The sequence below is a fragment of the Sciurus carolinensis genome, chromosome 13 (assembly GCF_902686445.1).
Source record: "Sciurus carolinensis chromosome 13, mSciCar1.2, whole genome shotgun sequence".
In the NCBI taxonomy this organism is placed as follows: Eukaryota; Metazoa; Chordata; class Mammalia; order Rodentia; family Sciuridae; genus Sciurus; species Sciurus carolinensis.
In genome coordinates, this window is record NC_062225.1 from 17444624 (window position 1) to 17471797 (window position 27174).

Below are 27174 nucleotides of genomic sequence, written 5' to 3' on the forward strand. Positions count from 1 at the left end.
TTTTTTATTCATCTTTCTCTTTTGTCGACTGAAGACTATGTTGCTTCTCAAACATTCGAGCTTCTTAACGATACTATCTATGGCTCTGAATGCACATCCTTTCTAGAGCCCAAGACACTGTACTCTCCTCTAAAAAGGGTCTGCTGGACAACCATCCCTCTAGAGAGATGTCCTTCCAGATGACCATCACTCTAGAGTGGGACATCTTGGGGGAGGTCCATTGTTTTCTGGATCCTATTTCATTCTCTTTTCTGGGTTTCATCATTTTTCTGGCCAGAAACTTCCTCAAGGTACTTCCTCAACAGGGGTAAAGAAGGTAGACTTTGAAAACTTAAGTGCCTGAACCTGTCTTCTGTTTTGATGTTACTCTTGACAGCCTGCCTTCTTTGGAATTCTCAAAACCAAAGTTTTCCAGAAGCTCTGTGAAGACATTGCTCCCTTTATTTCTTACATTCAGGGTTGCTGATGAAAGATCTGCTTATTTCTCATCCTTTTTTTTTTTTTTTTTTTTTTTTTTTAGTTGAACTAAATTTTTTTTCTCCTTGGACATGTTTCTTAATATTCCAAAATTTCAGAAGGTTGTCTAGGTATAGGTAGCACTGGGGTTCCTCAACCTGTTCTTTCTGCTCTTCAATTCTTTTTATTTCTACATTCTCCTTTCTGGGACTGCCTAGTAGTTACTATTGATTGTCTAGGTCTGCTTCCTTCCTTCATATTTTCTCCTTTTTACTCTACATCTGGGGAGACTCTCAACCTCATGTTCCAGCCTGTCCACTGAGTACTTTTGAGTCCGATTTTGTTTTGCGGGGGCTCTTGCTATCCTCAGAGCTTTTCTTCCTAGTATTCCATTACCAGTTTACTAGTACACCTCAAATCTCTCTGAAGGGATTGTTAGAATTTTCAGTTATTCTTTCCGCCCTGCCTTTGTTTCCTCCAGAGTCCACGGGCGTGTTCAACACCCCTAATTCTTCGTGGTTATTCTTCTTACGCTTCCTCCCTGCTCTGGCCTCCTGCTCTCTATGTCTGGGAATTCCTAGCTCAAAGCTCACATTTGACAATCAGTGTTAACTACTGACTCTGATGGGCACTGGCGTGGGTTTCCTCTGCTGTCACGTGGACAGCTCTGCAAGCCTCTTCTCTGCATGGAAGCCCTGGGCTCTTGAGTAGGGGTCTCAACTCTCGGAAGAGAACTAGCTGATAGGATGGGGGGGGCACTTCTTTCCACAAAAAGGGTAATTTTATTTGGAGCACCAACTCTTACCTCTTCTCAGGCAGTTTATTCAATTTCTTTATACAAACGACAATGACAACAACAACAACAACGTGGAATCTTTAACTGGCACCGGCACAGGCTGCCGTGCTCTGCGCACAGGGGGCGGGGAGGATGGGGCTATTACACAACAGGTACGGTTCTTTAGTTGATGGACTCCTTTGATGCTGAGTCTCTTTGGGGTCATGTTGCTCAGATCAGCTTCTATTCTGTCTGAAAGGTACCTTCACTCTGACCAAGCTGCTTCCATTTCTCCTCTTCCAGAAAGGTGTTGAGATCATCTTCACATATCACCAAATTGCCTTTGTCTTTGCCGAGATGTGCCGATTCTCTTCCTGTCTCTTGGCTTCAATTTCAGTGGGGCCTGCCACCTCGATGGGCACTCCTTACATCTGTGTGAGGAGGTATAATTTCATAATATTTTCCTTCCATTCAGGCAGATACGCCAGGCTGGTAGCCACTTCCTTCTGGATGGGCCAGGCCCAGGCCTCAAAGAATGGAGCCAGGTTCTTCTGCACTTGGTGGGAGAACATCTTGACCCACAGATTCATTTTGTCGACATTGTCTGTGGGCAAGTTGGTCTGGTTCCTGTACTCTGTGAAGAGACGGATGAATGGCTCCCAGCCAAAGGCTTCCTGGAGCTGTAAGTAGGTCTCCAGCGCAGTCCACGCGTTCCAGTTTTTCACATTGGGCCCCTTGCCCAGGTAGATCCGGACTCGCTTCTCCTGAACTGGGGGCCACAGGGCGATGTTGGCGCGGCCCCGCAGAATGCCCAGGATGGTTTCGTGCACCTAAACGCACCAGAGGTTGCAGGTGGCCTCAGTGGTGTGCGGCGGGAACTCCCACTCCTGCTGCTGCTGGTTGCGGCCCAGCTCGTGCACCGGGCCCCACAGGCCCTTGGTTCTGATGAGCTTCTCGTTGATGAGCTCCTGCACCGACTCCAGGTGGCACATGATGGGGTACCCGGCGTGCATCCAGCCTGGGGACATCGGAGGGAGAGGGAGGGTCAGGGTCCTCCCGCCCAGCTCGCGACACTTCTCTAAACCATTTCTCCTCAATAACCCTCAGTAGCCCAGGCCCACTTTTTACTTTTGTCATCGTTTTTTGTAATTAGGAGTTTATAGTGGCAGGAGGAAAGCAGTAATGCCCTTAAGTCTGAATCCTCCCAGGGTCTCTAGCACAGGGCAAACTAGGACCCTAGCACTTTGCCAAAGAAGGCCAGAAATAACTTTGGCAAAGCCAGGTAGAGAGAGACGGGTTTTTCTGGACCGTAAGGAAGCTCAAAGTTAGGGAGACATCCCTAATACTTCTAACTCTGAAGGGAGCTTCTCTCTCAGCAGTATCGCCAGGTTCATCACTAGCCTGCATACTGCTAAATTGCAAATGATCAAGAAAAGTGCCTTTCATATGTTACCATGCTTGACATCAATAATCTCTACCATGAGAGGAGAAAATCTTGAGGAATTGCCCACTAAGGGAGGAAAATCAAGGGAACCCTCCCAACTTAAGACAGACAAAAATAAATTTAAGGAGGCTTTTGGAGGATCCTAATAAATATTGAGATGTTTCAAAACTTATGCCAGGTATTTGACTTCACCTGGAAAATTATGCTATTAACCATTTAGAGAACAGGCAGTTCACAGAAACCATCCTAACTGGGATTTGAATAATGAGTAGGATGCCTAAAAAAAACTATTATGCAGCGTTCAGGAAAGTCCTGCTATTTTCATGGAGAGACTTAGGAAAGCAATAAGAAAACATACCACTCTGAATCCTGAATCCATAAAGGGCCACCTACTTTTAAAGTATAAATTTATCATTTAGTCAGCCCCAAATATTTAGAGGAAATTACAAAATTGGCACGTGGCCCTGATCAATCCTCAGATGATCTTCTCCAGCTTGCATCTTCCATTTTTAATAGATGTCAAAAAGAAAGAAAAGGGAACATATAGGCAAGAAAAAGGACTTATTAAAGATCATTCAAACTGATAGAAACTTTTAATGCCTTGCAATAGCCCATGCAATTCACCCATTTTAGGAGCTAAAAAGCAAACTGCTTAGTCCAAAACCTTAGAATAATGAAGCAGTAATTTCCCCCCACCCTGTAGTTCTCATTCTGTTATCTGAAATTCCAGCTGCTGCTTTGTTTACTATGTTAGATTTAAAAGATGGCTTTTCCTGTATATGCTAGACTCTGAATAGCAATTTCTGTTTGCCTTTGAGGAACCAGATACTGTATCTCAACTAACCTAGACAGTGTTGCCTCAGGATTTAGAGATGGCCCTCACCTGTTTGAACAAAGGTTAGCTAAGGACTTAACAAAATTCAGAGATAAAACATCTGTAATTGTTCTCCAGTATGTAAATGACATCCTTTATGTGCCTCACCCAGGAGGAATGTAAAAAGGCCATTGCAGAACTCCTAAACTTCTTAACTGATAGGAATTATAAGATCTCAAAAAATAAAGCTTAATTATGTCACCAACAGGTTCAATACTACAGGAAATAGCCACCATAGGACAATACTCTGCCCCAGGAATATCAAAAGGGGCCTTACTTCAAGCTCCTGTCTTCAGCTTACCTGTGAAGCAAGATTTAACCTGTTTGTCACTGAGAGGAAAATAAATCCCGGATAGGCAGTTATAGGCAGCTCAGTAACCAATGGCATATCTCAGTGAGGAGCTTAGCATAGTAGCTTCATTCTCAAAAGTAATGGGAAGTAAGGTCTCATAATTTTCTTTGACATTCAAGCCTGTTCACATAGAAATGGCTAAAATGCCCTAGGCACAAAATTTCTGCTAAAACCTGTTAGCTCCTTCCAGATGTCAGTCAAGGCTTACATTGAAATGTAAATAGAGGAAGCCTAAATGCTCAGTAGGAGACCAGTCTCAAACCCAAGGAAGAAAAAAAAAAGGTAAAAAGAGTCTTACCTAAACTCCAGCAAAAGTAAATTTTATGGTGCTTTACTAAAGTAATTAACGGCTGTATCATTTTTCTTCCAGGACTCTTGTTTTTTTTTTGAATTCTACATTTTTTTTTTTGAGCTCACAACTTTTTGATCAGTTCTATTTTTTTATTCAACTAGAGTTTTTGAACATCTGTCAAATTGCAATGGAGATTTACCTATAAATTTACAAGGCCTTTGATTTTGTGTTATTTGGATGTCATGCTGTCTGATGTCATGTTTTGTCTGTATCAAAACTGAGCGCTCCTAAAATTAAAATTTAAAAATGGATCTAGATACTTTTAATTCACATGATTTAAAAAGGTTCAATTCAAATTGGGTAAACTAATAAAAGCAAAATGTCTTTGAAAATAACTCGCAAGTCTCCAGGTGGTCAAACTAATAAAATGTTGATGTTAATAAAATGTCTAGGGCTGGGGAGACAGCTCAGCTGGTAGAGTGCTCACCTCGCAAGCACAAGGCCCTGAGTTCGATCCCCAGTACTGCAAAAAAATAAATAAATAAAAAATAAAAAAATAAAATGTCTAATATCAATTGTTTCTAGGACTTTTCTTCAACAAGAAAGAGATGGCAAATACTGTTAAGGACACTTGTCTAATGTCTTGATTTTTTTAAGAAAATAAGTGAATTAGAGTTGACATATATGGGATTACTCAAATGTGTTTGTAGAGACAGCTGATGAATTTACAAAGTTAAAATGCTAATTGTTAAATAACATCGAGTACTTTTAACTCCTTAAATTCCATGGGGTAACCTACTTAAACATTATTGGTGTTTTCATAGATTGGTAAAAAAAAAGGGTTTAAAATTGCTTTGTGTCATCACTAAACTAAAAACAAGTTTACTAAGAGTTATTTCCTAACAGGTACCATTCTATATACAAAGGGTTCCAAAAGTTTCAACTGTGTTTCAATTAGAGTACTATAAATAACAAAATATTTAATCTTATTAAAATAGAGTAATTTATCTAAATTTGGAAATTTCATAAGAATTATTTCAGAACGTGAACAAAAAGGGGTCAACAGATAGGAAAGAGAAAATAAAAGGTTCTGGGTATGGAAATATATTTAGTAAAAGGGAAAAAGAAATGCTTCTGGGTAAGAAAGTGCTTGTGTGATGAAATACATGAGGGTTAAAGTAAGTGCTAAGAAAGTCTGTGTGAGTAAAGGGCAAATTTCAACAAGTTTGCATGTAACTGAGTTGGTTGTATATATGTGAGACATTTACATCTATTTAAGGTTGATCCTAAGGTGAAATACTAATGTTCTGATATAAACCAAAGTTTAATCTATATGGTAAAATGACAAGGATTTCTTAGAAACACTAATTTACTCTTAACTTTGTGTCTTAAGTTTTATTCTTTAGAACAATTAGTCTTAAGAATTGGTTTATACAAATATGGTTAAACAACTGTTAGAGTATTGTACTACCTTACAGAGTCTAAATTTTTCCTTAAAAACTAAATTTGGTAATATCAAAGTGTCAAGGTGAAATGGTCACTCTTTGTATATTAAATGCATTCATATTTTCCAGGTATACAAGTTTTTAAAGCAGGGAATTTATCAAGCTGCTATTCTCTAAATTAAACTTGTCTGTAATGGTAATTTTAAACTTATAAAGAGTAATTTTATTGGGGATTAATTTCTATCATTTAATGTTCTATTATAGGACCTGTTATCAATAGGGTATATGTAAAATTTTTTACTTTTTACACTGAGATAAAGAATTTTAAATGTAAATGTATTTCTAAAAGTAAGAGCTTGATTTGTTTAAAGGTTAATATTGTGAAACATGAAAACATTTTGCCACTTTGCCACACAAAAGGAAGGTTAAAAACTCTCTCAGGCTTTCTTTAATTCATGTTTTAGATATAATGTTAAATTGTGTTAACTAGTGTTCATATAGACTCAAGAATCAATATATTTAAACTTCTTAAAATGACATTGAAGAAAGAAGCAAAGATCAATGTAAGCTTGGCAGGTCTCAGCAGTGGGACCAAATGTAAGCTCAGGTGGGCACAGTTAGCGGCCAAATAAAATGGGACAGAAAGTGACCAAAGCAAGCTTTATTGGAATTTGGCTCTTGGGTGAAATTGCCAGACCCCCGGGGATACAGGGACCCAGAGAAAATCACCCGTGGCCCTGACTGCCCAGGGTTTTTGTAGACTGGGATGGGAGGGGGTCCTGTTGAGTGACAGGTGGGTGTGAAGGGTCGGTGGAACTTTCCATCCACCATGCTGCGAACTTTGTGGTCACCTTTGGTGGGCTGGTCTTTGTTCTGGCTGCTCAGCTTTGCCCCCTACAGTCACCTAAATTCAGACCTAACAATCAACATCAGAATTAGAACACTTAAGATTTGTAAAGAGCCACGCCTTACCTGAGATAAGGCTCTGCCTCCCACCTCACTGCATGTAGAACAGTTCCAAAATAAATAAATAAGACTTCAGCTTATTTAAAGTTATAGTCAAAAGACTGGTTCTTGTTGTAAAAGACTGTGATCTCAAACAGGGGATAAAATGTATAGCTGAGACAAAATTTAAGATAGCTATTATAAAAGCCAAATATATTTTTACTCTTGCTAATTTAATTTTGTAAAACTTTTACCTGTTACTGTTTTGCAGAAATAGCCTCTTCCAGAACACACAACCTAGGTAACTTGTGATAATAAGCCATCACCTATAGAACAGGTAGTGGTAACTTCCAATACTAATAAGACTCCAGTTAGATAAAAGAGGTATATAACTATAAAGTTACAAACATTAAAGTTAAAACCCAGTGCTCTTACTTTATGACTGGAGAGACCGGCTTGCTGGATGGTTAAAATCAAACTTAGAGATTGAGATTAAATACAGAGGGCAAGATAGACCAGTTTTTGGCTCTTTTGCCCTCAGTCAGACTGAATCCAGGGAACAAGAGGAATTCTCTAAGGAGCTTTGCAACTCTGGGTGGGTCACACAACCTCCTGATCAAGGAGATTGATGAGGCCATTAGAGGATCAAAAGTCAATCAGTGCACCTGCTGCAGAGGAGGGTCATCAAAAAAGGGAGACACCCCTAATGCTTCCAAGGGAAGCCACCTCATTGAGGAGACCCTGCCTAACCAAGAGCACTAATGGAGCTAAGAAGCTGCTCTTAAGTTCTCTACATGTGACCCCTGTGGGGACTCAGCTGACTGTTTAACAAGACAGGAACAGGTCAATTTGACCAGCTTGACCTTAGACACCTAGCAAAACTGTTAAAACCAAACTATAACCATTCTTGGGCATTTAAAAGAAATAATAGTTAAAAATAACTTAAGATGTACATGTGTTATCCCACTAGAATAAAGACTGGAAGCTACAAATGAAAGATTCTTAGGCAAATGTGCCTGATAACTATCAAGAAAAACTGCCAGAGTCAGAAGTTTTTAGTCAGTTTAAGGTCTACAGACACAGGTAGGTTTAATTTATGTTTGCTAGTAACAGAAATATAGAGATCTCTACTAAACACAGCTTATACATATAAAAGGATATTTTACAAAAATCAGATGACATTAAGTAGCTTAACTATATTTTCTGGGGACATCAATGACATTAAGAGTTAAATGTGTTTACATTCCTGATAACCTGGACAATGTTAAAGTTCCCAAATAAAGGCCTTGTCCTCTCCAGCCTTTGTTAGGCCTTATTATGGAAACAATTTCTCAGTTCTTCTACCTCCTGGTGAGAGATTGACTTCTGTCATTTTCACGATATTCATTGGCATGTTCCAGATGCTGCAACATTTACTTTGTACTAATCTCATTTCAATACTCACGTCTTCTTGTTCTTCTCTCATAGAACCCACCCCCAGATGACTTTACAACCTGCACTTCCCCAACCAGACTTCTACCATGGACCCCTCGATTGACCTAATTTTTAAAAGGGAACTCCAAACTGCTTGCCCCATGCTGCCCCCTTCCAGCTTGAAGAAGCCAGAATGGTCGTCACCCCCTTTTCCTACAGCAGCAAGAAGTTTCTAAAATTAGAAGGGGGGAATGCAACCAGAATTGGGGACAGGCAGTTAGTGTAGAAATAGGGGATCGGGTCAAATTGAGGAAATGGAGGCCAAGAAAGTCATCTGTTTCTGGAACCCTTGATTATTTTACTAATGTTGCTCACCTTCAGTCCCTGTATCTTTAATAGACTGGTCAATAACTCAATATAGGCCAATACAGGAGACAGAAACTAAAATTTCAAGCCCGGATCCATGATTGGCTCCCTTAGGTACAAGAGAAAGGGGGAAATGAAAAGGGAGCTAAACCGCAGCCATGACAGGCTGCATTTAGGAATGAAAGATTTCAGACCTAGATAGCCGATTCCAGGAAGGCTACTAGATTAGGACTGGCCTTTGGCAAACAACCAATTGGGAGCTAACAAGCCAATGCCTAGCATTCCAAACCATATACGTCAAAATGTTAAGACCTGGGTACCCTAAGCCAACGAAAACATGCCAAACCACACATGCTGAAAGATCAGTCAATTGTGTACTCTGCTTTGTTCAAATTTCCTGCTGTACTGTGGAGCTCATAAAAATCCCACTGAATCGAGACTCGGGACTCTCAGCCAGTACCTGCTGTGTCAGTGAACGCTGTGAGTCCGAGCTCGAGCTTGCAATAAAGACCCTTTTGCTTTTGCATCAGAGACGGCTCCCTGGTGGTCTTTGGGGATTTGTGATCTGGACACAACACACTCAGAACAAGAGAAGTTTAGAACACTCTGCCTGGCAGTACGAGCAGTGAGTTTTTACAGGCTGAATTTGAAAGCAGGGTAGGAAAGTCACTTGACTGCTAATGCCTGGGCGATTGCCACTTGGGAGGATTGCCGTGATCAGTTAGCTGCCTCACTTGGCAGAAGCTTGGGTGTTCATGACTGGCTAAAATCATTATTTGTTACAAAAAGTTTAAAATAACAAACGAGCCTTTCAGGTCAGGTTAGGTTGGGGTCTATAAAGTAGGAGCTATAAAGTAGTACACAGACAATCTCAGGCTAATGGCCTCCTGCTTATTTCATTTCATCCAGGTTTATTGCGGTACTTTCAAGATAGCACTAATGGCAGTGTACCTGAGCATTGTCTGAGAAACACAAGTGACATACTGTGGAGCAAAGGGCTGACACCTTTTCCTATCAGAAGAGTTTCTGCATTCTTCAAGCCACCAAGAAAGCATTTGCCCCAACTGAATTCCTGGGCATTTTCATTCCATGAAAGAACAATACCTGATGGTCAAATATGGGAACACTGGGGAGCCAAAGAGAGGCACTAAGTTTGGTCCAGTGTCACAGAGCTGGTGAGAAGGAGGATCTGTTTGTGAATTCAGATTTGAATCCTCACGCTGGAGCTCTATTGGGAGCCAAGGTGGGCAGGGTCTGGTGGGTGTAGTTGTTGGTGAACATGTGTTCAGTTGTGCACTTGATGTGGGTTGAGGTGGGAGCAATCAGCAGTCATTGCAGTTTTGGGAGTAGTCTTGTGTGAATAAGAGGCTCAGGTAGAGGCAGCACAGGACATGATCTCACTGCCTTGATGATGGATCAAATGGAACATGGAACCCTGGTAACCAGGCACCCACTTCACTGAGCAACCTGTCCCAGCTCAGTGTGTTGGAGACACTGGAGCGAGAGGGATGTTATGTTCTCTTGTTGTTTCAAAAATGTTGAGCCTCAGGCCCCCAGGAATCTCAGGGGGACCTCCGTGCTCTTATGTGGGAAAAGGGGGTGAAGTTTCATCCTAGACGCCAGAGTCTGGGGACACTTTCCCAGAGAAGCTCAACAGCAACACTGAGCAGCACAGGACAGGTGAGCAGAGCAGGCCCTCATTTAGGATCCCTCATGAATGGCCTACCACTCACACTCTGGCTCTGTGTGTGTGTGTGTGTGTGTGTGTGTGTGTGAGTGTGTGTGTGCCCATGAGAACTGTCCCATTCTGCTGTTACTTCATTATATTGAAATAAAGCATTTTTGTGTTTGCAACCATTTCCATTTTTGATCCCACCATTCTTGGTCCCAAACCAGGGTGAAAACGATCTTTTTGCGAACACGGATGAGCCCTGTGGGATAGAGACTCTTGAAGGAAACAGAGAGGCAGAGCTCATGAACCAGCTGGTGCCTGTCTTTGTTGGTAGGAACCCCGACTGGGGCAGTACCTTCAGGTCTAATTACTCAGGTTTCATCACCAGCCAGCAGGTGCTGGAGCTGCTCTTCGCAAGGTAAAACCGTCCCTCCGAGACCAAGTGTACCATCGCCTCATGCTTGGGTCTTGAGGAAGCCATGTTTCTCTCAGAGAACCAAATGCTTTGTGAGACCTAGGGGGATCGGAGGACCAAGCTCATAGTATACTGTCAGCACCAATTGGGTGGCGGTGGGAGTGACCTCGCCTTCTCAGGCAGACGAAAGCACCCTCTCCCACCACCTGGACCACAGAGGCGTGTGGAGCAGCCTACACACATTGGGTTCTGCTGTTTGAGGGTGTGTACTCAGCTCCATTCCAGGTGGGCTCAGTGAGGCCTGGGGTTTCTGGTTGCTTGTTCCCTTCCTGCATGGAGAAGCTCTGTGCTAGGGGCCTGACTTTCTTTAGGCCTTGGGGAAAGCGCTTTTGCATCAGAAAGGATGTTCCAGATTCCAAAGTGCTGCAGAACTTCCCTTCCTAGTTACAGCCAGACAGGAGTTGGGGGCTGGCAGTTCCCATGCCCAGTGAGATATGTGGGAAGCAGATGTTTGGGCTCCCGCTTGCATGAACATAGAGAAAGTACCCACTGTGGGAAGACATGTTGAAAGGCATGATGACAATTCAGTTGAAAAATGTGGTAAAAATCTGCTCTCCTGTCTCTTTTGATGGTATCAGAGGTAGACTTTCTGCATGTGTCACCGTCTGTTCCTCCTTGAGACAGGACTGCATCTTGTCCTACCCCAATACACATAGTAGACCAAGAGACCATCATCAACATGAGGTGGAATGTGGCCAAAAGTGAGGGCTGCTGTTTCCAGAGTAGGAAGCTGCTGGGTTATTGGACTTGGGAAGGCTGAGCAAACCCTGCTTCCTGCAATTTTGTTGGGTGCATGCAGTCAAAGGTCTGGGCTTCAACTGTAGGAGGAGGAAGGCAGAGAGCTCTAGGTGGACTCATGGTCACCCGAGGAACTGAGAGGAAACTCTAGCCTCAGAGGAATCTCCTGGGACAATTGATCCCACCATACCTCATCCCAGTGTGACTTTCCCTCCCTGTCCTCTCCCAGGGCCACAAAGATGTAGTCTTCCCTCTTTGAAAAGGACAGATCACTTGATTCTCAGGGGAACTCAATGAGAGCTCTCAGAGAATGAGGAAGCAAAGCCGTCCAAGCCAGGGAATGAGGTGTCCCTGGAGTCCTGCTAGTAATGGACCTGAGCACAGACCCTTCTGGGTGGTGCCTGTCAGGTTGGAGAGCATGTAGCAAACCATGAAGAGGGTGTGGCCTCCCCCGAGAATGGGAGAGCTGGTCACGCCATGGTGCTAAACATCTTTGGGTGTAAGTTTTTGTCCTGAGAGTTGTCCTGTCACTGTGTACAGCCACCGTGTCTTGGCTGTGGAGGACTGGCCTGTGCAGAGACAGGAAAGGCAGAGGCTGCCAAGGCCAGTTTTGGTGGTGGGGCTGTGGGGTAAGAGCGTCCAGGCTTCTGCTGACTGCACACCTGCCTGCTCACAGTGCCGTGCCCATCAACCCGGGTGCCTGGATGGAGCAGCACAGCGAGGCTTTCCATCAGCCTCCAGGCCTCAGGATTCTCCAGCTGCTGCTGCCTTACCTGCAACTGCACATGGGAGGCTTGAATCTGGAGCACCAAGCACACCACCTGCTGGCCCAGCTGGAGGATGGCAAGTCCAGCCAGGCAGAGCCTGAGTGCCAGAAGGCCCTGGGTGTGTACATAAGGGACTAGAGGTCAGAGTTTGGTCTCATAGGGTGGAATCTGTATGGCTGGTGTTGGGCTGGGAACAAGGAAAATCCATTGTCCACTCAAGCCATGCCCCTATCTAGGAAGAGGTCCAGTGTGGGCTCAGGGGCTAAGATTGTCGTGGAAGACAGTGTGGATTTTCTGTTTTTGCAAAGCTCACGGCCAGGCTGTCATGTTGGAATCTTTTCTCCTCTAGCTAAAAGCTCACTTCCAATGCCCACCCCAGGGCTAGATCCTCATCAAGGAGCTGCTCTGGTGGCCAGTGAAGGAGCAGCACCATCCCCAGAGGCAGAGCTCAAGTCCAGTTCCTCTGGGGTCTCTGCTCGAGCTCCACGGTACCTCTGTACAACCAGCGAATGGGAGACAGCTGCTCCATTCATGTCCATTTAGAAAATCAAAGGCGAACGGAGTATAAGAGCATCGTGGTGAGCCATTCAGCAGGGGATCCCCTGGGTGCCCTCACTGGGGAAGGCAGAGAACATAGCTTGCACTAGGCCTGCCTTCGTGAATTAGAGCTTCTGGAAGGTCAAATAAGACTGAAGAGGATGAAGAAGACAGAGGTCAGTGTTAAGAAGCTGACCTGAGATGAAGGAGAGCAGCAGCGTGCCCCAGCTCCAGGTGTGAGTGGGCCTGCAGGGTGTGGGGTTTGCAGCCTGGAAGTGCAGGGGTAAGTGCTGTGCTCAGATGAGGTCAGAGGAACGCATAGGCTGCAGGCTGCTCTCTGAAGCCTGGTGTCTAGAGTGAGTTGGACCCTTGGAGGTTTGTGCAGAGGATGCAGCAGTCATAACTCCTGTGTGCTGGAAGGCATATGTGGAGTGGAAGGGATCCTCCTTAGCATGATGGGGTTAGGTTATTGCAGGTCACAGACAACTGGGGTTTTTCAAGAAAACATGAGTGTCATACTTTGCACAGACCTAAATAGGGAGCTAGCAGCTCCCTTTGCAGAATTTTTCTGGGTGTGGGGTGTAAGCCCTAACTCTCCATGTGTCCAGTGACAGAGGAGCCCTGTTCAAACATTGTCTCAGTGGGGTCCATACCGCATTACACCACATCGAGCAATGAGGCCATGGAGCCCAACAGTCTCCTGTCATAAAAGAGTAACAAGCATACTCTAGTTGCTGAGTCTGTTTTATATCCTGTCTGTCAGGACTAAGGGGTGTAGGGTTCCTGCCTGGAATCACAAAGGGATCGTGATTATCAGAGCAGAGATGGGATACGGGAGCAAACTGGACCATTCTGCCGTCTTGTTGGGCCAAATGTGTCTGTAGAAAGGCTGTTGGGTATTTGCACCCTTTTATCAGAAGGACATAGCAGGGACAACCTGACTGTTGTACCAGGATGGGGCTAGAGGCACATAGGAAGATCCCACATGAACTCTCGAAGGTCCCAGGTAGCATGATAACACATGGTGTCCTCGTCTTAAGAGCTAAGCTGTCTCCTGAATGACTTTGACCATTGTGCTCTGGGTGGCTACTCCAAAACTCATTCTCTGATGAGTTTCTCCAACCCTGATCAGGTGACCTGCCAGGATAGGGCACCCGCGGTCATACACAGGGCCTTACAAGAACACTTGCTCAATGAGGAGGATCCAGAGGACTTTGAACTGCTTCAGATTGTGTCGGAGCATAAGAGTAAGTGGGTCCACCCGATGGTGGGGAGAAGTGACTTCCTGTGGGCTCAGGACAACGCACCAGCCAAAGAAAGAGGGCTGTTGTCTGAAAAACAACCAGAGCATGGTGGGTCATTTGTAGAAACAAAGTGCAATGATGGGAGTGTAAATCAGTTCACCCTGGGACTGCTGGGCCTCCCTATCCAGTGTCCTCCCCTGGACCTGATCAGGCTTTGTAAACTTCATATCCATGAGGGGCAGAGGAGATAAGCATGGGCTGGCTGTCAATTTAGGCAGCCTTTCAGGACAGGGACAAGTACTTGAGAAAATTTTTTGAATGAAGAAATCTTGCTTTGGGCACCTGGCTTCCAATCTTTCCATTCGTGTGTTGGAAACCATTTAGGTGTTTTGGGACAGAGGTCATGTCTGGCAGAAACATGTGAAGCAATAGAACACTTCACAGCTTGGCCAACGGGCAATGGAGCGAGATAAAGGAAGGACAAGGAGCAAGAAGAACAGGAGTAAGTGGACATAAAGGAAAAGGAGTTGAAGGAGGAAAAAATGAAGAAGAAGACCATGAAGAAGACCACAACCAGAAGTAGAAGATGAAGAACAAGAACATCATTAAGTAGAAGAAGAAGAACAACAACAACACAAGCTCAAGAAACACAAAGAAAACAAGAATATAATAAGAAACTGAATATATGAATTGTTCTCCTCTCTGAAGAAGCCTCTATTGATGGTAAAATTTTGTATTTATCACTTCTGTACATTACCAAACAGGATCTGTACAATTTTATGTTCCTTTCACCTTCCTGATATCAGTTGCCCCAAAGTAGTTAGTAGTCTCATGAAGACTTGTTCCAAGTCATCACAATTGAAAATTTCTCAAGTGTTTCCTTTCTTTTTCATTGTAAAATTAACTATTTGGGGGTAAGGGTATGCTAGCAAGAAGGTATTTTGGTTGTTTGTCAGAGGAGTCCTCTTCATTTGTTTACAAGAGCAAGAGGTGCTAATAGAATAATTGTGATATTCTTCCCACTTCATGATTTCTCTCTTATAAACACTGTTTTGCATTATTGGGCTCCACGTTTCTTTTTCTCATGAGATATTTTAAATATATTTGTCTAATTGCCTGAGACACTGTACTCCCATAAATTTAAATTAAGTTTGGTTTGAAAAAACTCTGAATGCAAAGGAGAATGATGAGGAGGAAATGAAGAGTCAGTCAATTCAAAAAATAAAAAATAAAAAAAAATGGTTCCTGAAGGCACAAGCTTCCTGTGGACATCCTCTGTCCATGCCCAGCACACCTCCAATTTATAACACCTCCCATTAGTGTCTTCACGTATGACTGGACTTATTCCACTGCAAGGTCAAAGCATCCAGCATCACATGCTTTCCTGAAGCCCGTGTGTGAACACTGCAGCTCCAACACAGGAGCCACTGATGGCAAATCATGATGCAAACTCCAGCATGGTCTCCGTGGTAGGTCCTACCTGAACAGAGAGGTCCTGGGGTCCAGGGTACTTTCTGTTGGAAGCTGGTAGATTGGTTTAGATCCCGTGCATACTCCTTCCTCAGGGAAAGTCCCTGAGGATGCCTTCAGTGGAACATTATCTAGATTGGAGGCCCTCAGGTCTAGGCCTAAGCCTGACCTGCCAGAGGCTGTCAGTCGTGGGGGGTGTTCTGTTGTGTCCTCCTTGAGTGTCACTCACCTTCCAACCTCTGCCCCCCCTCCAGTGCTGAGGATCCCTGCTGATGGCAATGTGTTCTATGCCATCAATCCCAGTGTGGACTTTGATTTTGTCCTCAGGAAAAGACTCACCAGGAGGTGGGCCAACAGCAAGACAAAGGAGGTAAACACCCACCTTACTCCCTCTTTATCCCCTGGTGCTCCTTCACATCCACCAGGGTGACAAAAAGCCTCAGCTCCAGGACATATGTTCTAGAATGCCCACAGAGCACCCTGAGAGGTGGGGGTGGCTGACAGTTTCTGGGCTCTGCTGATGTTTCCATCCCCCACAGTTCTTGGAGTTCACTTCTTCAGTGACTCCCATGATCCCACCAGCTGTGAGCAGCAGCTCTTCAGTGGTAGCCACACCATTGCCCCAGGCCACTGAAAGCAAGGACTCCGGTACCAATAGTGTCACCAACAGCAGTTCCCTACTGCCTCATTACAACGAGCAGGCAGAAGACAGCAGCTTCCTACAGGTCCACCTGGTGGAGCAGAGCAGGAGGGATTCACAGCGCATCCTGGGAAGCCTGCTGGCAGGGCTGTCTCCTGAGTGAGCACAGGTGGGGGTGGCCGTCAGTTTCTGGCCTTTGCTGATATTCCATCCCCCACAGTTGTCAGAATCAACTTCTGAGGTCTCAGCCTCATGGTGTGTAACATCAGCCCAGCCTCCAGTCACATCTCTTCTCAAAAGGCTAGGCCCAAGCCCATGGCCACAAAACACATGAGGAAATCCAGGGCCATCGGATGCATAATGGGCAGATGCTCACGGCCCCGGTCCAAGAAACAGGTGAAAGACAGCTGCCTCATAAACATCAGGCTAGAGCAGCAGAGTGCAAAGAATGGCAAGACTGTCCTGGTAAGCCTGGCGGAAGAGGTGTCCCCTGGTGCTATCCCAGGGCAGGGAGCAAACACAAATCCCATACCATGGGCTACTCTCGCCCTCTTGAATTGGGAGTTTTTCAATGGTCAGGAAAGAGAGATGGGAATAAAGAAGAGAGAGGTCACTGTTAAGGGCTTGACCTGAGTTGAGGGATAGTGCGACCATTTCCACACCTGTTTGTGAGGAAGTGTGTGTGTTGGATGGCAGTGTGCAGACCAGAAGTGCAGGGGCAGGTCTTGGTGGGAGGTGAGAAAAGGACAGCATGCAGGATGCAGGATGCAGGCTGCGCTGTGTGGGATGGAGAATGCTGGTGCACATGGAGGAGGAGAGCAACACCAGATTCTTCCTACCCTTGAACAGGGCGCCGAGGGTCTCGCTGTAGAAGCGATATTCATGTGGATGGAGCACACTCCGCCCCCAGGGAGGCGCTGTACAGGGGCCCGTTCCCATGCCACCGTGGCTGAGTGAGGTGTCCTCCTCCATCCCAGGCAGTACTGAGCCTCTGGAGGACAGGAGCTCTCACGGCTATCATTGGTCTTCTGCCTGAGTGTGTTCTGTGCCCTGGCAGTCACAACCAAACTCTCTTGGGTGTCTGCCTGGGCCACCCCCAAATTCACCCTGCATTCCGCAACAGCCCTGGGAGAGAGGAGGTCACTGGTCCATTCCTTCCATCGTGGTGGCAAGAGAGTGTTTCTCTACCCAGGCTGTGGCGTCCTTTGACCCTGAGTGAAATGTGGCTCCACAAAGGGCAATGGCAGGGACCAGGCAGACCTTTGTAGGAGGATTGGTGTCATAGCCCTGAGGAAGGCCCCAGGCAATTACCAGGAGGCCACCCTCAGGTAGTGGAGTAGTGAGTAAGTGATGGTGCCCCTGTATTTAGAGCTGAGCTTCCCCCTGAATGTCCCTGACACTGTTCTTGGGTAGCCACCCCAAGGCCCATTTCCTCAAGGCCTATCTCCCACGTTGATGCAGGTGACATGCAACGACAGGGCTCCTGCCATCATTCGCAGGGCCCTGGAACATCACTTGCTGATGGAGGAGGAGCCAGGAGACTATGAGCTGGGACAAATCATCTCCCAACAGCACAGTAAGTGGGACAATCAGATGGTGGGGAGCCATGTTGAGGAAGTGCACTCAGGTCAACTCGTAGCCCAAAAGAGTAGAATCTGACCCAGAAGAACACTCCAACAGGGACTGGTGGGCCTGGTGCACAAAGAAAACCACACTGGCACTGCTGCAAAGGTCTCTAGGTTCTCTGATCAGCCCCAGGGGCTAGTGCACCTCCCCACCAGGTGTCCAACCCTGGACAGCAACAGGCATTCAATGCTGACATCAGTGAGGAGAGAAAAAGAAAGCATTCTTGCAGGGGTCATGTGGCCCCAGGGGTCACTGAGAGGAGTGTTTGCAGAGGAAGATGGGAACACAGGGGCTAAGGATGCACTTGATGCATTTGTGGACTGAAGCAGTACTATTGAAAGCCTTCTCCATGACCAGAAACCCACTCCCTGTGCAGAGCATTGTCAGTATTCTAGCAAGCAGGAACAGGACTAAATCTGAAAAAAGAACAGACTGCGAGACAGCCTCAACAGTCTGACACTGCACAAATGACCAAGCCTTCTGTGCCTGAGTCCACTGCCTAGATGGAATCAGTAAAGCCAGGTTATTTTCCCTCACTAAAATCATATGAGGGATTCCTTGGCACGTATGCCACAAAGCTGACCTGTAATTAATGCCATTGCTGTTTTCTTTTCTGTGAGCCAAAACCCTGCAGCAGCCATGATCCCCTTTCTGTCCACACTGAAAATTGCATCCAAAACCAGCCTATGAAACATTCTCTCATATCCTAATCCACTAATTCTATTAAGTGAATAGAGTTCATGGAAGTAGAAGGCTAAAGACTTGGTAGGCTCGGAAATTCATAGCACAGGTACACCCAACCAAACCCAAATAGAGAACAGGCCCTTTTTAGAGGAGGGCACCAGGAGACAGGTGTTCAGACCAGGGACTCCGCTGGCCATCTGAAACCCACTGGGGGTTGTTGCATCCCTGGACCTTAGCAAAATGTGGGAGTGAAGCCGTCCCTTTCCTGGTCTTTGGAATGATTGATCTCAGCAGGGCAGCATTTGGGATGTGGCCTCCCTTGTAGGATGCCTGGTCCACGTGGAGCTGGCTAGCAACAATGGCAGAACATGGCTAACACGAGGTGTCTCAGTTGGTCATACTTTCCTCTCTGTCAAATACTTGGGGAAAATAATTGAGCAGGAGACTCCTGTTTTGGCTCTGGCTTTCATAGCATTCCATTTGGTTCTGAACTGAGACTGTGCATTACGGAAGAGGGTGTGGCATCTGAATGCTATGTTGCACGTGCCAACCAGGTGATAGAATGGGATATAAGGAGACTGAGAGAGGGAAGGAGAGAAAGATGGGAAGAGGAGGACTACTACTAGGAGAATGAGGATTAAGAGGAGCCCCAGGGCTGGGGATATGGGTCAGTTGGTAGAGTGCTTGCCTCCCAAGCACAAGGCCCTGGGTTCAATATCCAGTACCGGGAAAAAAAAAAAAAAAAAAAAAAAGAAAGAGGAGCCCCAGCAAAAATATATGTGTGCTGAGGGCCTCTCCCTCTCTAGGTCTTCCTCCATCCATCCCCAATCTTCTTCCATTTTCTCCCACTGCTTAGTGTTGTCTTCATCTTGACTGAGTATTTCATGATCACATCAGAGCACTCATCATGGAGTGCTTCCCACAAAACCCACCAGTAAACCTTGCTGCACTGGGGGTGAAACCTTGAGCACATGAGTCATCTGTGTAAGATTTCAGATGTAATCCCTAGGGGTATGCTTTGGCACAATCAAGAGGAACTGTGATCTTCTGGAGCCCAAAGCCTTTGGAGGCAACAGGCATTAGTCCTGGTGATGTCCTAGACCTAGTTTTTCCCCTGGGAGGACGGTTGAGGATGTGTCTGGTGGTATTGGAGCTGATCTGGACAGCTCTCAGGGCTGTGGCTCAGGCCTTTCCTGGCAGAGGCTGACAGATGTTGGGGTGTCCTGCTCTGCACGTCTCCAGTGCCACCTATCCAACCTGTACCCCTCTCTCCCCAGAAATGAAGATTCCAAAGAACGCCAACGTCTTTTATGGGATGAATCCCCATGTCAGGAGAGACTTTGTCCTCAGGAAGAGGACCTACCCTCAGGAGGAAAATGATGATTGGATCCCTCCCCAACCTCCCTCTTATGAGGCAACTCAGGTGCGAGGTCACCGCTGGAACCTGTGGACAAGGATCTGCTCCTGTCTCTCTGGGCAGTGCTAAAGCATTGCACCATGGATGAACAATGAGACTGATTTCTAAAATGGTTACTCAACAATTCCATACATAATTTGACCTTAAGTCCTTGTTATTTAAAATATGTTTGTGTATTCTGATCCACTTTCATGATTGGAATCTATTCATTTTACCAGTAATTCTGAGCAGAAACATTCAACCCTAGATGAAAGAATGTTTCATTTGATCAAAGTGACATTTTGGTATTGGGAGTATGGCAGATTGCATTTTCTGACTCAATTTCCAATGGGAGAAATGAAATATGGGATATTATGACCCTCACACTCATGAAGGCACACACACGCACACACTCAACAGACATACAAGTACACACGCTCAGAGAGAGTTCGAGTTGGTTATGGTGAAATGCTTTTAATAACCTGCATTCTCCAGCAATGGGAGGATACATATATGCTCAATACTTAGAAAATTATAGATTAAGGAACTAATTATATATATATATGTACACACATAATAAATACACACACATATATATATATATACCCATACCTCCCGTGTGTGTGGGCATGCATCACATCTGAAAAGAAAGGTTCAGTCTGGATCAATAAGAGTAACAACTGATGCTGCAGGAGCTGCAGTAACTGAGGAGGAGTGTGGGTAATAATGTCTGCAGCCACACCTGGTCCCCAAGGTAGTGACAAGGTCAAAACTAGTCTCTTCACTGCCACTTAGAGTCTAGTTACGAAATTGGAGTCTGTTTGCCTCAAATTTTCCATATAAAGAAAAAAGTATGAATGTGGCAAAAATAATTTTAGTTCATAAAACTAGAGGACAGGCAGCCCTTTGTCCCAGGACACACATGCGGGAAACAAACTGAGATGCTCACAGACACCACCGGCCAGTGGGAGGAACACTTGGTTGACACCTGAAAACCCACAGGGCCTGCACCGCCCGCTGCCCAAGTCACACAGCAGGAATGACATGAGAGCCACTAAGGACAGGGGAAAGGTCGCTCCTGCTCTGCTGTCTGAGCCCTCAAGAGAGGCCTTGCTGCCCAAGGTCCGCGGCCACCTCTCCACCCGGGTCCAGAGGAGCTGGTGCTCAGGTGCCACACCCTCCATGGTCATTGCCCAGCCTCCAGTGCCCATGGCACACCAGGAAATGAGTGGCCTCACCAACCAGGTAGGAGTCAGGGTTTTGGCTGCCCAAAGGCTGGAGGACGATGTTCAGGGGTCCGGGGTGCAGAGGTGGGCTCTTGTCTTCACGCTCCTTGCTGCTGTGACTGGACACCATTTCAAGATCCCCAAACTTGTGGTCACTGCACATGCTTGTCAAGTACAAAACAGGTGCTCTGTGCCCAGCCTAAAAAAAAAATAGAAGAAAATATGCACCATTATTAAGTATTAGTTTAAAATGTGTTTTTAAAAGTATATGTCAATGAAAGTTCTAGAAGGTGAGGCTCTGGCAGACCCAGGTCCTTTTCTGCAGTCATCCAACCCTAAGAATGAGGGAGCATCTCTCTCAGCAGGTTTTGTCTGTTCCAAAGGGCATGAACCCTGCAACCTTGGGGTGTGGCATCACCCCAGCCCGTGAGGAAGGTGGGGGTACCTGAGAATCCGTCTGGACATGGAGGGGCGTGTCTGGTCCACACCCACCCAGGGAGCACACCACCACGATAGTATAAACGCCAATTTTCCACGTATTTTCTAAAGGTGGAGCTTTTTATAGTTTGCCTTTTCCTTTGTCTTTTTTTGGCAACAAAAGGGGACGATCCCTTCCTAAGAGCTGTAGGTAAAGCTTGAATTGCGAGGCATGTACTTTTGAATGACAGCTTTATCAACAGTGTGGGGTTAGGGTATGCTGTTCTTACCATCATTTCTAGGCAACTTTTGGTTGCCATAGCAACAAGAGAGAAAAGAAGGCTGAAGGGGTAATGGCGTAATTCAGGCCACGCATCCCTCCTGGAGCCTGGCCATCAGATGGCCCAAGTTGCTCTGGTTGGGATATAGTTGGAGTGTGTTCCCTGAAAGTTCTTGTGTTGAAAGCTTGATCCCCAAGCATTAATCGGTGGAGGAACCTTAAGAGGTGAGGCCTAGTAGGGGATGGATGGGTCACTGGAAGAATAGCCCTCAATAGGGATTATGGGACCTGGTTCGTTTCCACAACAGGGGTTGCTACAAAGAATGGTCCCTCTCCATTCTCTGGCTTCCTGTCTTCACAAATGATGTTTCCATCTACTCATGCTCCTGCCATGGGGATACTGTCCACCACAATGTCCTCACTGGTGCTCACCCACCACCATGTTCTTGAGTCTCAGGACTGGGAGTTAATTAAGCCTTTTCTTCCTTTTTTTTGGTTAATAAGTAAACCTGGCATCATGGATTCTGTTTTAGTAACAGAAAATGGACTCAACCACATGGGTTAAAAGATGAAAGGGTTAAAAGATGAAAGGGTGCATGGCAGGTCAAGCAGAGGGGAGAGGCAGGGTGTACCTCTCTGAGCGGAAGGACAACATTGTAGCAGCCATCTTCTCTGCTGGCAAAGTAGGTGGAGCTGTCAGAGGAAATCATGTGCCCTGCAGTGTGGAACCGACTGAAGGGCGTCCAGAGGAGCAGTCCACCACAGTGTGCAGCTTCTCCTTTCTTGGTAGCCTGAAAAAGATTCAGAACAGCTCCTTCTGTGCTTGGGTTTCAAGGTCCCTGGTGAGAGGTGGGGAGAGGTCAAGATATGGAAATGTCAACAGACACGAGATGGAAAAGAAAACACTTTTGAACTCGCTGGCACAATGTGATAGTTTAGTGACTGAAAGAAAAAAGTCATGCCCCTCCAGAGCATGTGAGCCCCACGGTCCATCCAGACATTCAGTTGACCTTCTGAGCAAGTGCAAGGAGCAGAGCCCGCTGTCCCCACCAGCAAGAAATTCAGAAACTCATGACTCAAATAAGCATTCCATCCTGGTTTGAATAACTGACAAGTACTCCAAAAATGGCAGCAAAGGCCACGTGTGGAGAAGTTAGATGTCAAGCGGGGTGAGCATCGGTGAGACGTGGGGAAGGTGGAGCCCTCGCACGCTGCTCCTGGAAGGCCAAATGACACTCTCACGTTGGCAAACAGCCAGAAGCCCTCGAACGTTGAAAGTGGACCTAGTGTTTACCCAGACATTCCCTCCCAGGTGAATGCGCCCAACAGACTTGAGAACTGACGTCCACTAACTGGCACACAAACACAGCAGCAGATTCATAGTCAAAGGAACAGACATGGCGTACATTATCAGGGGACAAGGAAGGCGTGGTGGACGTGACCAATCTGAACTGGGGTTTGAAGGACAAACAGGAGTTTCTAAAGAGGCTAAGGACAGAAGGAAAAGCAGGGTGTTCATTTGGAAAAGCATTTCAGAAAGAAGGATGGCCAAGGTTAGGCTGGGGCCCATTCCAAGCAAGGTCAGAAGAGGACTGGGCACACAGGGTGGGGTGCTGAGGCATCGGAACCGAGGCTGGTGAGACTGAAAGAGAAAACAGCATGTGCAGGAGGCTGGCACAGCACACATTCAGGAGGAGGCCTCCCGCTGGCTGCACTTGGAGAGTAAATGAAGAAAACCACACATACGTGTGCGTCTCCCGTGCCACCAGCATGGGCTCTTGAAATAGCTTCTGAAAGTGCTGTCAATGGCAATGGCTTTGGAAACCTTGCACACACAACTGACGCGTGTGGCCTTGCCTTTTCCTGTGGGAATGCCAGTACTGAGGACAGTGCCCACTGCTGGTGCGATGTCATAAATTCTTTCTGGATTTGAAGTGGACCCAGGGAAAGCGTTCTGCATATACAACAGTCAAGATGTTCAAGGATGGGTGTTTTAAAAGATGTCCTTCTGCGTTAAGAAGCACAAGTACATGTTACTCCTTTAGAAATATTCACCCATCAGATATGATACTGTATCTTCAACATGATCTACGGTAGTAAAAGGTCTTGACTAGCTATTTAAATAAGTTACAAAGATATGCTCCTGTAGGTAGCAGAAAAATGAACTGTCTCCAAAACACAAGCAAAAAAAAAAAAAAAAAAAAAAAAAATCAAGCTCCTTCGTTGTAGCATGTATACTTCAACTTAATTATCTGCACAAATCATTTGGAAACTAACCCAGTATCACCTGCTGTCATCTCACCCACCCATTTAAATCTTTTGCTGTGGGATTTAACCTTTAATGGCTTCTCTAGGGAGCCATGCCAATCAACCCCAGGACCAACTTTATCTTGAAGGACCAAATACTGCAGATGCTGGCACTGGCCTCACATGACTTCCTGGACCAGGAGAAGGGGTAGAAGCAGAGGTGGTTGATGCTGATGTACCGCCAGCCTTGGCGGGGCACCCGGCCCTTACAGCAGCAGCAAGAGCAGTAGGTGACCACCTTCTCTGCCTCAAGGAGGACCAACCTGGCCTCCAATGTCTCCGCCTTCTCAGAACTTCTTGGACTCCCCTTCCTGCTCAGCAAGCCTGCTGCTGCTCTCTTAAGCAATCAGACCCTGACACAGAAGAGACAGGGCCTTCATCTAGGGAGCTGGGCAAAGGGAAGGAAGAGAGCACAAGGGACAGGAAGCAGGAAGGACAGATGCACCCAGGCACTTGAGGAATCTCTGTTGCTTCCATGACAACCACTCCTGTCCACTACCCTGAAATAGTCACAGCCAGAAGGGGGGAAAAAAAGGCAGAGATCAATTAACCATCACAAGGTTGCAAAACACAAAGAAAAATCTCTCACTTAGTGACCATGAAGCTGTGGCTGAATCAGCTCACTTCTAAGGTTTTGAGAATTTTAATGCACAATTATTTCCCAAATCCTCCCTACACTCATGCTACAGTTTGGATCTTCAATGCCTCCCCAAGGTCCATGTGTTAAAGGCCTGATTCCCAGCTAGTGTATTAGGTGAGGGAACTGCACAAGCTGGGGTCTGGCAGGAGGTCTTGGGTCACTGGGGGCGTGCCCTTGAAGCCCACACTGGGACCCCAGCCCCTTCCTCTCTGCTCCCTGGCTCACCATGAGCTGAACACTTTTCCTCTGCCATAAGCTGCTGCCGTGATGTGCTGTCCCATCACAGGCTCACAAGCAAGGGGGCCGACCAGTCACGGACTGGAGCCTCCAGAACTGGGAGCCAAACCAACCTTCCCTAAGTCAGTCATCTCAGGTATTTGTGACAGCGATGAAAAGCGAACCAACACAAGAGACACGAAACCCAGTGACTGGCTCTGGTGTGGGAACTCACATCAGCCCCGAAGAACTACACAACTAGGACCTAAGAGTCTCTTTAAAACACGAACGAATGTCTTCATTAGGTTCAAAAAGGTCAGTATAAAGCCAACTGCAGGATGTGGAGAAGACTAATGCCGTGCACCACCACTGTCCACTCTGTACTTGGTGAAGGTGGAAGGGAGGACCCTGGCCAAGCTTCCAGAGGCTGGAAGTACTCCTAATCCCTGGGGAGTGCGGGAAACAGCAGAGGGCACAATCTGACACTGCAACTCTTGCCAACCACCACCAAGAAGGGACCTTTGTGATCTGTGGTGGTGACAGAAGAGTCTAGAATAAAAGCTGTGGTCCATTTCTCAAGGGTGACAGTCTGTCGTTACCTGTCCTTTTCTTTTTCTTAACATTTTCATTTGTGTTTTATACGACTGTCTTATGAGAGCCAATGTTTCTTAAGATGAGGCTGTTTTCTAGGGGGTGTTACCAAATCCTCACTGTATAAGTCCTTTTAGAAATGAAACCTGGGCACTCATGTTAAAATAATCTAATCATAATTACTATAAAATAAACCTGAGTGCTGGTGAAGTGTTCTGCTTTCTTCATTATTTATCAGGCTCTAGAGCTGACTGGCATGGCTGAGAACAGGATTCAGTGGCTCCAAGCAGACATGATGGTGGCCATAGGGCCTCCCAACTGTCATGGCTGCATGTCTGGTCCCAGGAAGAGCTGAAGTAGAGGGATTTTTCAAGTTTTATGGAGCAGCCAAGGGCCCAGGAAAGGTCCAACTCTCACACCCTATGGATCTGGCCCGAGGAGTGGGGAGAACAAATGCCATGATGTGCTCTTGCTCCCCAGCACTGCCTCCTCAGGTTTCCTTTCTTCCTTCCTTTCTTTTTTCAGGACATACTAGCTTTGAAGTGTCACGGATCAAAACTGTCACCCCCAAACATGCCACTTCAGCATAAGGATAACTGAGTCAAAGATAACTGAGAAAGAAAAAAGACCGGGTACCAGAAAGACTGTCTGCCCTGCCCCATCTGGCTCGAGTCAGGAGGGACTCTCTATCTGCACAGGTGTGTCCCCCTCTGTCCTGGGAAGACACTTTTGACCTCTTGATGTCAGCAGCATGAGGGGCTCACACAGCCTCACAGAGACAGCCCTCCCCTGCCATCAGTTTCCCCCATGTACACCTCCCCGACCCTGCGCCACCCCAGAAGATGGACCCCTTTTCCTGTCACTTCAGTCCTCAGTCAACTGCTTGCTTTCCCTTAAGGTGCTGTGCAAGGTCGATTCTAACCACCCTGCCAGTTACAAGGCTGAGTTCTGCCACGTGTATATACTCTGTATGCATTCAAATCAACTCTTTCTCTCTTGCTCATCTGCTGTATAGCGATGTCATTTCCAGGGCCTCAACTACAGAACCTAGGGAGAGGATATTTTTCCTTCTCCTACAGAAGGGTTTCAGGAAGCAGCATAGCAGAAATCAATTTCCTTCCTCCCAAGCAAGGGAAATACCTTGAGAAAAGAACCACTACGGTTCACGTTAGGCCAAGAGAGGCAGGTCAAGTGTCACTGATGCCAGATGTCCCATCTGACACAGGACATCGAGGTACAGTCCATCGGCAAGGATGAGGGGTGTCCCGAGAACTGTGTGTCTTTTACCATAGCCCAGGTCGGCTCTGACCCCACAGGTCAGAGGTCAAGCACGGACTGACAAGCACTGGATGGCCTCGGTCACCCTGCTCTTCACTCATCCTGCTCACATCCCCCGGTCCCCAAACAGAAAAGAGTGCTTCTCTTTCTTCCTCTAAAACCAAAAATTCACTTTGACATTCTTTACTGAAAGCTGGAACTCTTCAGGTTTGTTTTCAAAAAAACAAAATCCATGGTCTGGGAGATTCACAAGGTTTCTATTAGTGCATTCTACTTATACACAGTAGCGGGGTTCACTCTGACATCATCATACAGTCATGGAATAGAATGAGCTCCATTTCCCTCCCCTGGGATTCCTCTTTAGTGGGCTCTCTACTACATATTTGGTCTTTAATTAGTGCTTTATAGGGATGCATCAAAGATGGAATTCACTGTCCTATATTCATGTATGTATACAGCACTATTTTGACAAGTTTTTTCCACACTGGGGATCCTTTGAATAGAGGAAATGAACTGAGGGGGAGGAAGGAGGAACAGGAAGAGGGAGGAAAGATGGATTGCTTTGGGGAGGTTTTACCCCAAGGGAAGAAAACTGTACTGCAGGCTTC

General features: G+C 46.2%; 2 protein-coding genes across 4 annotated transcripts in view; one reads left to right on the forward strand and one right to left on the reverse strand.

Moving 5' to 3' along the window:
* The first annotated feature begins 16170 nt into the window (after positions 1-16170).
* Positions 16171-19808, forward strand: LOC124963076 (ral guanine nucleotide dissociation stimulator-like). Its single transcript, XM_047522529.1, has 3 exons — positions 16171-16370; positions 17367-17481; positions 19493-19808. The coding sequence occupies exons 1-3, from the start codon at positions 16221-16223 to the stop codon at positions 19699-19701; spliced, it is 474 nt and encodes a 157-aa protein (XP_047378485.1). The 5' UTR covers positions 16171-16220; the 3' UTR covers positions 19702-19808.
* Positions 19809-20065: 257 nt separating this feature from the next.
* The window catches only part of LOC124963077 (TBC1 domain family member 8-like), a 15106-nt gene continuing 7997 nt past the window's right edge, over positions 20066-27174 (reverse strand). For 2 of the 3 annotated variants that reach the window (XR_007104642.1, XR_007104640.1), the window contains exons 3-4: positions 22167-22325; positions 20066-21036 (exon numbers count right to left, since the gene is read on the reverse strand). The gene's annotated coding sequence lies outside the window, so the exon portion shown is untranslated. Of the gene's footprint in view, positions 21037-22166; positions 22374-27174 lie in introns of all 3 variants that reach the window. The other variant, XR_007104641.1, reaches the window with a different exon arrangement.

What these genes read in the sequence shown, in the direction of transcription:
- LOC124963076 (XM_047522529.1), top strand. Translation starts at nt 16,221, where the DNA reads ATGGCCACAAAACACATGAGGAAATCCAGGGCCATCGGATGCATAATG. An exon ending in AGAATGGCAAGACTGTCCTG is followed by an intron (nt 16,371 to 17,366) that starts GTAAGCCTGGCG and finishes ACGTTGATGCAG; the next exon opens with GTGACATGCAACGACAGGGC. An exon ending in AATCATCTCCCAACAGCACA is followed by an intron (nt 17,482 to 19,492) that starts GTAAGTGGGACA and finishes CTCTCTCCCCAG; the next exon opens with AAATGAAGATTCCAAAGAAC.